The 13784-nt window shown below is 39.3% G+C and overlaps 2 protein-coding genes across 2 annotated transcripts in view; both read left to right on the plus strand.

Annotated features, from left to right (window-relative positions):
* LOC311304498 (gap junction alpha-1 protein-like) overlaps positions 1 to 13784 on the plus strand; it is a gene marked incomplete at both ends in the record, with an annotated part of 434020 nt that overhangs the window by 297884 nt on the left and 122352 nt on the right. The gene's annotated exons all lie outside the window — the stretch shown is intronic.
* LOC311298694 (immunoglobulin superfamily member 1-like) overlaps positions 12797 to 13784 on the plus strand; it is a 52128-nt gene continuing 51140 nt past the window's right edge. The window contains exon 1 of the mRNA XM_084421829.1: positions 12797 to 12898. Within this exon, the coding sequence (XP_084277955.1) occupies positions 12868 to 12898 (31 nt within the window). The 5' untranslated portion in view covers positions 12797 to 12867. The remainder of the gene's footprint in view (positions 12899 to 13784) is intronic.

The raw sequence follows: 13784 nt of genomic DNA on the forward strand, positions 1-13784 counted from the left end.
TTTGTTTTATATACATAGTATTGTACAAAAGTCTTAGGCCACCATTTGTTGTTGTTGCACAGTACTGTGTGTGTGTATGTATATAATTTAATTCACATTAACCCAGATGTGTAAATGATCATAAGATGTTTTTTGTCATTGAATTTATTGAATAAGGATTTCAAGGACAGAAAGGAATTTTTCATCCCTTTCTTGTGTTTCTTTATCTCTCCATTCCTTTGTCTCGCTTGCCTCCCGGTGCCATCTCTCTTCTCTTTCTCTTACTTCTCTTTCTTGTCTTTCCTCTCTCTCTCGTGTCTTCCGGTCTCTTCTGTCCTCCTTCTCCTCCATTTCTCTCCACAGTCTCTCCTCCCTCTCAGCTGCTTTCCGCTCTCTCTCCTCCATCTAAACTAAATTGTTTAGAGGAACATGAACACAGAGTATTCAACAACATGCTTATACCCTTTGTTTTGGAAAATTCAGCATTTCTTATTATCATTCGTTTCCAAACTGTTTAATCATATGTTTCTGTGAGGTTTTCTAGCAGCTGAGGAGGGACAGGGAAGCGAGAGGCAATTTAGGTCGTAGATGAAGGCCTTTGGGTGTCTCAGGGACAAAGAACAGTGTGACCTGCACCGGGGGGGTAGAAACCAGTCCGAACTAGCTGAAGATAGGGGGTATCTTTCTGGAAATTTACAAGAAACCTGGAAGGAGGAGTTCTTTTGCCAAGAAACTGTATAAGATCTGTATGTTTTATTATGTCTAGTAGGTATTCTGTTTCAAAGCTGGGTGGCTGCGGCTTTTGTGAATGGAAACCTCATTGAAATAAACCTTTTCTCTTTATTACAGTTTTGCCTCTTGAATGTTTCTTACACCTCTGATGCTGGTTGATATTAACTTCTCAAAATTGCCATTACAACTTGGTGTCAGAGTGGGATCCTGTGCGGATCTTCTTCTCCTGGTCCTGAAGAACGGATTTTGACGGAAGTGTACAATCCCGGCGGCATCAGGCAGCCGTCTCATACCCCGACTGTTTGAGATAGTGACTCAACAGGTTAAGGGAGAGAGAGCCAATTCCGGCGTTCAGAACCAGGGGAGGAACTCCCACCAGGATCAGAAAGAATCCGCGGCAATTACAGAAAAGAGAAAGCATCTCTGGGTAAGAAACGGCAGAACTGTTTTATTGATGTTAAGTGTGATTTGATAATTGTGTGTGAACGTGAACCATGGTGGCTGAGTTTTTCCTTTTGGTACGGGCGAGAGGTGATTTAGGGAATCACAATTTTTGAGGGAGAAACTGATCTGACAGATTCAGACCGGTTTCTGCCACACTTAGCTCGTTAGTGGACAGGGGTACCACTGGTGATTCAGATAATCACAGGTGCTGGTTAATTAGGTTTGCTCGAAGTCTCTGTAACCCGAAGAAGTCTTGCAAGAGTGGACGGAAGAGCCACGCCGGATTGATTAGGTGAATAGAAGATTTTGAGTAAAACATAATTACAAAAGCACAGCATATTTGCTGAAACCCGACCGATTTTGGGTGAAATAAGATCGGGTCTGTTGAAGACGTTTGACAGATACTGCAAGACACGTGTCGAAAGTGAAATCCAGAGGGGAAATTCAGCCAAAAATGGGGTCATCTAACAGTAAATTAGATCATTTTTATACACCAATTTTCTGTCAAATGAGAAATAATTATGGTGGTAAATGTATGGTTGACATACAGAAACTGATCAAATTTCACGATTTTCCCGAAGCGGGGACCTTGAGTAAAATAAGACTAAATATAGTAAAAGAGTCAGTAGAAAAGAACGAGGGAAAACAGAGTAGCTGCTGTGTGTGTGTGTCAAACATGTGTGTAAGAACTGTGAACCGACTATAATGTGTTGGGTAGAAGAGGCTGACAGGCGAGAACGAGAGCAAATACAAAAAGAATTGGCATGTAATGTTGAGAATGTTGTGTGCGTAAAAACAGTTCCACTGGAACAGAATGCTACTAATGAACCGAATGTATGTGCTTTTCCACATGTGACTGAGATGGCAACGGCTCCGCCGTCTGCCTACAATACAGCTCACTACCCAGTAGCAGAGATACCGGCCCTCAGGCTCGATCTGGACCGCTTTCCACCAGCCCAGAGAACAGCCCAAGAAGCACGACTTGCAGAAGCACGAGCACAAATTGAACTGGTAGAGGCAGCCCAAAGAGCAGCGCAGGCAGAGACAGATGCAAGAGAAGCGCGAGGGGGGGCAGAGGCCGCAGAGCGAGTGGCACACAGACTAACAGCGCAGTTTCATGCACAGTTACACGGGCGTTTGAGTGCAATGCTGCGGCACGCTACTCACGCTGAAGAGGACAGAAAGGAGAAGAAAAAACCCCTCACAATGGTGGTTATGCAACAACGACGACCTAAACAACCCAACAAACCTGCATCTTCCTGCTCAAACCCTGCTGGTCGAAAAGGACAGAAAGGAAGAGCTGCTGGAGGAAAATGGAGCTGTTATGTTTGTGCCACAAATGCCCACTCGCTCCGAGACTGTACAAAATGTAGAGTGTGCAAGAAGGACGGACACTGGAGCAGCGCGTGTCCCACCATGAAGTCGGATTGAACCGAGGGGGGCTGGAGAGCGGGACGGAAAGAGTCCGGTTCTGGGAAGCCATTCTCTGGCTACAGCAAAGGGAAGTGAAAATATTTTTACTAACACACACACACACGACGCACACACAAACACATACACTGATCTTCTTTCTGCTGTCTGCAATGAAAAAACTGCTTGCAAATCTTTTTGTGTGTCTGATGAAACTTTGAGCAAAGTTTCTGATACTTTGAGCAGTGTTGTGAATGACGAATGTATGAGATTGTACAAAAGTACAGAGTTTCCTGAAATGCCAATTTACCCGTTATTAGTCAAGGGGGTAATTATTGAATTTTTGGTCGATTCTGGTATCAGTCTGTCCACGTTACGACCATGTGATTTATCATGTTTTCTACGGGAAAGTGTAAATTAAATTTGTCCCTCTGTGCTGATTCCTATGGAATTAGCATTGAGGAGGCACCACAAATTACTTGTTCTAAATTTGAGCCGAAGTGGGCTTGTGTCTGGCAGGTAACAGATATTGATTGGGCAGAAAAGATTTTGAAATTGGCAAAAGATCGTACAGACCCAGTCAATACAGAGTTTATGACAAATGACAAAATGCATTGTACATCACATGTCGTAACAGAGCGAGATTCAGACTTTGAAAAGATGTGGTTTAATTCTGTGAAGAATGAAAGTGTGAAATTTGACCAGATTTTCTGGACAGAAAGTGTGTGTGCGCATTGGCTGCAGTGTGACAGTCAGAAAGTTTGTTATCTTATGACAGAGAACACTGCCTGCCACATATCTGTCTCCAAGGCCATAAGCCAGCAGTGGAGAGATGCAGGCCTTTTTGTGAGAGAGTGTCTATCGGCCACAGACTGGGTGAGAGTTGACACACACACAGCAGAGAGTCAGAGTATGGGGGCATTTAAATCAAAATGTGACTTTGAGGTTGGGGGTTCAGAGAAATGTGACTGCTATTGGGAAAGAAATGTGACAACACAGGATGAGAAGGATATTTCTGCCTCAGAAATTGATATTTCTTTGGCACAAATATCACCAAACTTGTGGGCAAAAAACAAATATGATGTGGGGCTGATAAAAGGTTGTGAGCCAGTTGTAATCACACCAAAATCTGATTTCAGACCATGTAAGGCACAATATCCACTGAAACGTGAAGCAATAGAGGGTATAAAACCAGTATTTGATGCTCTGTTGAAAGAGGGTGTAATTAGGCCTTGTGATGGTTCACAAGTTAGAACCGAAATTAACCGAACTCCTTTCTTATGTTGATGACCTTTTGATCTGTTCAGAAGGTGAGTCTATTTGCAGGGCTGACACTGTGACTCTCCTGAAGCATCTTGAAAGGGAGGGGCACAAGGTCAGCCTTTCAAAGCTGCAGTTTGTGAAACAGGAAGTGACATTCCTGGGCCATGTTATCAAACAAAACAGCAAAACATTGTCACAGAAAAGGGTGCAGGGCATAAAAGAAGCCCCAAAGCCTGTAACAAAAAACAGTTGCTGTCATTTTTGGGGATGTGTGCTTACTGTCGTACATTCATTCCCAATTATGCCATTTTAGAACAGCCTTTACGAGCCCTGACAACAGGGAAAGGGTTGAAGTCATGTGACAGACTTGTTTGGACAAGTGAAGCTGAGACAGCATTTGATAACATGAAAGCACAATGAGATATCTCGATTGTTAGGCCTTCTGGTTGTAGACCATCCATTGTTTAGATGGTTGATGAAAAGCATGACCTTATGACTTCTGTTCTCCTGTAGACGCATGGTGACCGATGAGACACGTAGCCTATTTTCAACAAAACTCGACCCCGTGGCAGCGGGATTGCCACACTGTCTCCGGGCGGTGGTGGTAGCTGAACTGGCCCTCAATGGCCTCAAGAGAGTTTGTAGGCTATGCTGATCTGACTTTAGGGGTCTCACATTTGGTGTCTTTGATTTTGCAGGAGCAGAGAACGTCACATTTGTCTACAGCTCGATTGAGGTATCATAAAATTTTGTTTGACATGCCAAATGTCACTGTTAAAAGGTGTGCACACCGCGTCCAGATTTTTTGGACGTTCCGCTTGATAATTGTGACAATGTCCTTTTTGTGGATGGATCTGCGTCGAAGAATCCACAAACAGGACAGAATAACGTAGGTTATGCGGTGACGACTGAATTTGAAACTGTAAGATCTGGCAAATTACCATGTCATTACTCTGCACAGGCAGCTGAACTAGTCGCTTTGACTGAAGCATGTAAACTGATGACTGACAAGTGTGTAACGATTTACACAGACTCGCGTTATGCTTTTGGGGTCACGCATGACTTTGGTGCTCTGTGGAAGCACAGACAATTTTTAAGTCAGACGGACGACCAATACTGAACGCTACGTTAGTATCTGACCTTTTGGAGGCCATTATGCTGCCAGACAAGATTGTGATTTGTAAATGCGCAGCGCATATTAATGATAAAAGTTTCGTATCAACAGGCAACGCCAGAGCTGATATGGCTGCGAAGGCAGCGGCAACAAACCCAAACTGGAGCTGATACCATTGGCGCCACTTGCGTACAACTTGACAATAACCTTAACAATGACATTTCTCCTTGTTTACAGAGCATGCAGTCTTTTTCCACAGGAGCTGAGAAAAACAAATGGAAGACGGCAGGCTGCAGCCTTGTTGATGGTGTATGGAGATCTGTTGGTGGACAGCCATGTCTGCCCAGCCATTTTTTCCCACATTAGGCTAAATTAATGCATTGGTGGGACCATGCATTAAAAGAGGGGATGATTATGCAAATGAGAGAATTGTGGTTTACCAAAGGTTTCACAATATATGCTGAGAATTTTTGCAACAGTCAGCCAGCCCCAGAGGGGTCATTTGAATATTTAATGATTGATTTCATTGAACTAACCCTGTGCGGAAAACAGAAATATTGTTTGGTATATAGTCGTGGATATGTGGTCACGATGGAACACACTGTGCCTAAGACGCTGCCAGCGGGGGCGCTGTTGAGCGTGAAAACCAGACGGTAAAGAACAAATTGGCAAAATGCTGTGAAGAAACAGGACTCTCGTGGGTGAACGAATGAAAAAGAGAGTCAAAAACAAATTTGAGCCCATTTGAAATCCTCTTTGGTAGACCACCATTCATGGGTATAACGGGGGAAAGAAGGAGGCTTCCATCAGCAGATGTGTGTGAGAATGAAATGTTGAATTACTGCAAAGAGATGTTGTGTTTGTGATCTAACAGTTCTGTGCAGGTGAAAGAAATACCAGGGGCAAAGTAGCAGAGACGTTCCTGCACAAAATCAGACCGGGTGATTACGTGGTGATTCGAGACCTCAGGAGAAAGAGCTGGAGGGCGAAACGGTGGCTAGGACCGCAACAGGAGGAGGAACCCCGACGACAAACAACGACGACAAACAACAACGGCGATACCTCTCGTGCTGCCAGGGCCACCCGAGATCGAACGGGCCTCTGGAGAGGAGCTGGCCTGGATGAGAGACGAGGGGACAAGCAAAGGTCAGACCGAGACAATTGAAAACTGGGTGGTCAGACTGCAGAAGTAAAACCAACCACGAAGAAATCAACTTTAAGTGTCCATTCGATAAACCGTATCAAAGTTCACCGGCGGCAGTTTGGGTTTGTGGTAATATCATATCACCGTTTGCAAAAAGGACTGGTCAGGGTGCTGTTATCCAGCTTTTAATGAATGTGGGAACTTCTGTGTATCTGCCAAACAAGGTGGTTGAAGTTAAGAAAAGAAAATGATAACGTGAAATTTCTGGTATTAATGTGGGTAGATAGTTGTAAGGGAATCCTTTTGAAGGAAAGTGAATTGATGAATACAGGTTGATGTAAATTACAGATGACTCCAACAAATGAGTTGCAAAATATTTTAAAAGTACCGGGAACTAAAAGGATGATAGTGTTTTGAATGAAATGCTTTGATAAGGTTTTAGATGATATAGAATGTATTAGAATGTATCACAAGCAGAGAGGGCAGCCTCAAAGTTAGTGTGAATCCTAATTGCAGATTCATAAACTCCTAGAAAAATACATTGAAGTAATTGGGAACTTGACAACTAAAATTGAGATGAAATGTGATCAAGTAAGTAGAAGCAGTATTACTGGATTAATAGTTGATAAATGTAAAATATGTAGAAAGGCATCTGATTAAACAAAAAGTTTGTTAATGTTTTGAACGTGGAGGAATGGTTGACCATGAAAGAACTAGGAGCTGATGTTTTGCTTTCAAAAGATAAGCTTGTGATTGGCTGAGACAGTTTGCTTATCGGAATCTGGTGTGTGCTGTGGCTGAGACGTCCAGTGCGACAGAGACACGATCTGAGAGGAAATTTGTAATGTCTAAATTCCCTGATGTGGGCAAAAGACAAATATAAAAATTGTTTATTTGAAAACGCATGTAAATTCTGGCAAAGATGCCTTACTGCTGGGCTAGAGTTAAAAGTTTAAGTGGTAGATAAAGTTTGATTTTAGAAGTTTATGAGAGTCTCTCTCATTCAATGTCAGCTAAAAGCTGTTAACTGAGCCTGTGCGATTTAGGGATTGAGAGATGAGTAATATGATGTTTAGGTTTTTGTGAAACAGCAGAGATAAGTGGGACTGAGAAAATATAGATAACATTAAGTTGAATCTGTAGACTAACCACTTGATAGAGGAATACTGTTTCAACACAGTTTTAATGAAATTGATGACATGTAGTACAAAATCTTATACTTTTGTGAAGAGTCCTGAAACAAACAGTGAAAAGAGGAGAGCAAACGCTGTAAGCAGCTGTGCTCTGAAGCTTTGACTTCAAAGAAATGTGGAGTTGTAAAATGTTGGGGGTATCATGTTGTTTTAATATTCCTGATTACAGTGACAACATAACCAATATCATCGAGCACATGAGGAAAGCGGTAAAAGAGCCGCCTCAAGCTACTGGTAGTGAGTGGGTGGGGTGGCTGATGTCTGCATGGTCAGGGTGGTTTTATAGAATAATTCAAACTGTCTTGCCAATTGTGGGTATGGGATTACTGATTCTGTTTTGTTTCCCATGCATTATGAAGTGCCTTTCCAGCTTAGTGCAGAGAATGATCAGGGCAGGGACGGTTAGCACGTCAGTCCAAGCAGTGAAACTGACTCTGTACCCAATAACTGATGGAGAGCAATGTGATGATTATGACAGCGATGACGTGTATACAGACATGAGTTAAACGTGTTTTCTTTCTTTTTGTTTGCCTTCCTGGGACCAGGAAAGGGATTTACTAAACTTTGATTGTTTAGAGTTTGATGTCAATGATTGACTGTTCTATTCACTGTTTTTATTATTATTATTGTTTTCATTATTTTTATTTCTTTTTCCATTGTAAGAATGATGATATGTTTAGAAGGTTAAAAACAGCGGTCATCCGTGTTACGAGGTGACGTACAAGTGGAAGGGTTTGAAATGAGGGATTTTTATGTATACTATTTCTTTGCATCTTTTTTTATGAATTGATATGTTTTTTCCATACTAATGTGATCTATACTATTTCTTGTTTATACTGGGGTGACTGAGGGTCCGATCTATAAGTGTCGGGGGTGCAATAACAGTGCTTATTCATCTAGCCCGGTTTCAGAATAAACCTTTACTTGCTTGCTATAACATAGAGGGCCTATCCTGAAAAAAAACAGCCTAAGCTTTTTTCATTCTAAATTTTAATGAAGGTTCAAGTAAATGATCAGGTATATAAAAGTCAGACATGAAGAGTATAACTGTGATGTAAAGACTTGAATCAATTCTGTTCTTGAAATGTAATGATGTAATGATGTAATGATGTTTGATCAAGAAATTAGAAGACAAGGGTAAATTTTCCTTTAATACGTTTATCAGAGAATGATAAAGAGGAGGAATTGTTTTGGAAAATTCAGCATTTCTTATTATCATTCGTTTCCAAACTGTTTAATCATATGTTTCTGTGAGGTTTTCTAGCAGCTGAGGAGGGACAGGGAAGCGAGAGGCAATTTAGGTCGTAGATGAAGGCCTTTGGGTGTCTCAGGGACAAAGAACAGTGTGACCTGCACCGGGGGGGTAGAAACCAGTCCGAACTAGCTGAAGATAGGGGGTATCTTTCTGGAAATTTACAAGAAACCTGGAAGGAGGAGTTCTTTTGCCAAGAAACTGTATAAGATCTGTATGTTTTATTATGTCTAGTAGGTATTCTGTTTCAAAGCTGGGTGGCTGCGGCTTTTGTGAATGGAAACCTCATTGAAATAAACCTTTTCTCTTTATTACAGTTTTGCCTCTTGAATGTTTCTTACACCTCTGATGCTGGTTGATATTAACTTCTCAAAATTGCCATTACACCCTTTTAGTTTTAAATGACTATAGACACGCATTCAAGTTTCTTACAATTCCTTTAAAAAAATAAATAAAATCAACTTACAACTTGATTTTCTCAATGTTTGTAACCTGGGTTTTAGTTCACTGTGCCACAATGCCTTCCATCACAACTTCTCCCTCAATGATGATCATAACTGAGGCTGGATTGAGATGAAGGGAAGATGGGCACAGGACCTTCATGATCAAGGAGGATTCCAAAGTCAAGGTGGTGGAATGAGTAATCATAGTCCTAAAAACAGAGCACATTCATGACATTAAATAACCACAAATAATGTTAACCAATATAGTGAATGTGTAAATTGGTTATGACTGCTGAAGTACATTAAAAGGTTAGTTCATCCAAAAATATACATTTTGTTACTCATATATTTTCCCTCATGTCACTCCAAACCCATACGACTTATGGTAATCTTCAAAACAGATATATATATATATATATATATATATATATATAGATAGATAGATAGATAGATAGATAGATAAAGAGATATATATAGATATAGATATATTATATATAAATATAAAACCCCCTGAGGTTTCTGTCCCTCCATTCAAATTCACACAAAGTCATCTTATCTTATTAAAAGACTTATATAAGACTGCTTGATTCATTTGGATTTGGATTCATTTGTTTTACGAAATGTATATTCCTCATACATAATATCGACCAATCAGTGTTTTTCAACCGCGCAAAGGTCGATATACAGTGGCGGAACTAGAGTTTTATACATGGGGTGGCCAGGGGGTGGCCAGTGCTACTTTCGGGGGTACACAGTGCACACACACACAGTGGAAAAGCTTGTGGAAGGAATTGGGTCACTCTGTTTGTGTCTTGTTTTGAAGTGTTGAACATCCAAAATATTTGCAGAAAACAAAGCTGAAGCACCAAGGAGATAAGATACCGCATGTGTCTGTTATGAACTGCTGCGTTTATTTACAAAAAAACTCACATTAAAATGTTTTTTTTTTTATTTATTTTTTTATTAGACATAGCAGGCATCAATCAGACATGTCCTTGAAAAATGAAAACAATTGTATTGCCCATCAATATAAAATATTATCCTAGGAAGATTTAATACAACATAATTCTTTCTTTATAATAATTTATAATAATTCTTTCTAATTATAATTATTTAATTTATAATTTTTTTGTGTGTTAATTTTTGGGTGAACTATCCTTTTAATCTGGCAAAATCATCTCAACTTAAATTCCTGAATTGGGTATGTGATTGACTGCCTGTGTCTGGTAGATGCTCTGAGCTGTTGCTGGTCCTGAAGTCTGACCACACTGACTCTGACTAGCCAGTGGTGATGCAAGGGCTGGGGTCTGATCTGCCTGTTAGTCCAGTCATTTTAAGACAAAATGAGGGTCAACCTTGAACAAATTGCAACAGAAGCAAACTCAACTGATTTTGTATCCTCAATATGTCCTGAGTAGGGAAAAAAAAGCCCCGAAGAATCCCATTAGGGGAAAGTTTCGAAAAAGACCCAAATATAGCCTATTCATACGCCTATTCATTCTTTCTTACGTGAATAGGGTAAAAAAGGTAACCTTTAGATATCACCATGAAAATTACTGAGTTGATTACTTACATCAAGACAAACAAAAAATGTATTCCAAGTTTTTTTTAATTGTTTGTTAAGATGGACAAACAGTGCATAATCTTATTATGTATGTGCTAATTTGCATAAATACCACAACAGATCTAAACATTGGGTCTAGCCAGGTGAAAATGTCTTGTTGAATCTTGTTGACACATAACAGTAAAATACTTAATGTTAAGGTCTGAATGGAACCCATTTAGGCTATATGAGCATTAATACATAGAGGCAGAAAACCAGCCTTTATTAATTTTTAAGAGATGGGGTTTGGGGCTGGGTCTGTGGGACTGTTTCCGGGGGACGAGTCTGAGGGAAGAACAGGAGACAAGGGTAAGGAGAATGCAGAAGACAAAAAGCAGGTAAAATAAAAAGTGAATCCCCAGAAACAGTTTTCGAAGCTTTCCCCTGGGATTCTTCGGGACTTTTTTTCCTTACTCAGGACATAATGAGGATACAAAATTATTTGAGTTTGCTTCCCAGCCAGCAATGACATGTAGGGCCCAGATGAGGGCTTCATGGGCGGCAAATGTGGGCCACATTATGGGCTTGCACCCGGGATCCACATTGGGGAAAGCCGTGGAAGCCCAGACGTGGGACCTGTAAGGGTACTGCATGGGTCTTAATTGGGTAAATCATTTCCGACCCATTTAGGCCCCACATGTCATTGCTGGCTGGGTGGTGACTAGCGTGACTTGAAATGTATTGAGTTGCAATTACACTGTAAAAAATAAAATCGTAAAAAAATGGTCAATGACTGTCAGCTGCGGCTGCCATACAAAAACCGTAAAAATAAAGTAAAATATCCTAATTTAAATAAGTGCAAAATACTTTTACAGAAATCTTCATAAATCTTTTTTAACAGAATTTTTTAGCACAATTTTAATTGTATTGGACAACCAATATAGTATTAATAGTAATATAGATTTGTTTTTATTAAGGTGTATATAAATGTCTTTTTCTTTTGATGAACACACAGAAAGATTTTCAGAAATCATTTCTAAAAGCTTATAGCCTAAAAGGCAAGTGTACAGGCCGGTAGTCGATGCTTCAAAAACCACACTATCGGCACATTAACACGTTAACTTTTCAGCGTTCAACCAACATCGGCCCGGTTTTTGGGTCATCATTTCTGTCATAAATATAAGATTTATGCACTCACCGTTTCACGTTGCTTCCAAAAATCCCCGTTTAGCGTGCAGCATTAGCCAGGACAAGCCTCTTCAGTTCAAACAGCGCGCTCTGCTCACTGTCATCTATCGTTTCAATAGGCCCCTCCCCTCCCTTACAGAAGCGTAACATACCGAGTTATCTCAGCTTAACATTGCACTCAATATTTCGTTTGATTAGTGTAAACAACTAATTTGATTAAGTAATGACAACATTTTAAAAAAACTAAAAAACAACAACAAAGAATAAGTAATGACAACTTAAAATGTTTCATTAACACAAAATCCTGGTTTAGAGTGGAGCTGTTTGCGATGACGTGACTGACCGTTGAAGTTTCTTGATCCTCATTGAAAAAAGAAAACTTAGGTTGTCAAATAAAAATCCCATGGTATGTCATTATGAGTTAAAAGAAAGATAAAAGGGAAAAATAGTATTTACTATTTACAGTAGCCTAAGGCTATATTGTGATTTTTTTTTAACAGTAATGCTTTGACTACTGTGATTCCAACTGTAATGCATAGCCTACTGTGATTTTGTCATTTGGACAAGGTTTTAATGTAAACTTGACAACATTCTACTGTAAAAATCATTTACAGTTATGTTATTGTGAAATCTAAAGTAAATAACTGTAGCTTTCACAGCCATTTTTTTACAGTGCAAATATGCCGATGTCGACACCCTTATTGTCAGAGGCCTGATAGAACAGAAATAGATAGAGATGAGCTCATAGTTGTGGTTTCGTTTGTTCTTTTTCAGCTCAGTGGAATTTGGTGACTTCTGCTTCTTAACTTATAAAGTTATAAATGCAAATACTATTATTACAACAAAGATCCATCAAAGTATTGTTTCTTTTTCCTTTTCCATTAAACACACAAAAATATTAATTCTCATATTGGAAAACTGATGTTCTTTAGTTTGGTACTGAATGAATCCTGACAACATTTCAGAAGGAAACTTACCTGATATTTTTTGAAAACTCGTTACAAGATTATCAACTTTATCAAAAGGTTTTCTTTGACACATGAGGTACATTTGTATGTCTTTAATCTGTCATTATGTCCCAAAGATCTGACTGTATGTATCAGGAAGTCTCGAGGCTTTAACTCAGTCAGTGTCTTTAACCATCTGTCATTATTGGGTCAGTATGGAGCTCAGCAAACTTCCTCTTGTGCTCTGTGAGTATTATTTCATCTGTATATGTTTCAGTGAAATTGCAATTATATTATGAATAGGATCAAGTGATTTGGTGTTCCTGGATTTTTTATTTCTTTTTTTTCATGCTGCTCTCAGAGTTTCAAATCCAGCTCTAGTCCATTTAAGTGTGCAGATAGAGGAAATAATGCTTATTTGTAATAGTGTTTATTGAATTAGTTAAAAAGTCTGCATGCTTATTGTCTTTGTTGACTATAGTATTTTAAATGGCAAGGCAAGGTTTTAGCAATTCAGAAAAAAAAACTGTAAGTCAACAAAGACAATAACCAATCAAACATGAGAGCAGCATGAAAAGAAAGAAAAAAACATCCAGAAAAAACAACAAAACAACCTCTGACTCTTCTGGCAAAATCAAACTATAGCCTCAAAACCATTTTATCTGTGCTCAAAATCAAACAATGCTTTCAGATCACACACAGCAAGTCAATTTTTTTAAACTCTACAGATCATTCATTAGACACTACATCAAAAAATGGAGAACACAGAATGGACAGCATGTATATTGTACAGAAAAAAAAATATTGTAACAAAGTAAATACATTTTGCAATTACGTAAAAAAGTATAGTATTGACAACTTACAGTAGTACTGTGAATAAATTGTATACTATATCCACTGCAAGTTATAGTATTGAACTGAATATTGAATAGTAGGCCTATCGAATGTCTTTATATTCACCATTTGAACTGTGAAAATAGACCCAACTGCAAAAGCCAATAAAGGTCACAGTAAAAAACTCTAAATGAAAAGCATGTTACAGTCACTGAATATTTGTATGCTTGCTTAACTGGGGACATTTAATATTCAACAATATTATTGATCTGCCTTATTAAGGGTGGACGATGATGCA

The sequence above is a fragment of the Rutilus rutilus genome, assembly GCF_951802725.1.
Source record: "Rutilus rutilus genome assembly, chromosome: 1".
Classification (NCBI taxonomy): domain Eukaryota; kingdom Metazoa; phylum Chordata; class Actinopteri; order Cypriniformes; family Leuciscidae; genus Rutilus; species Rutilus rutilus.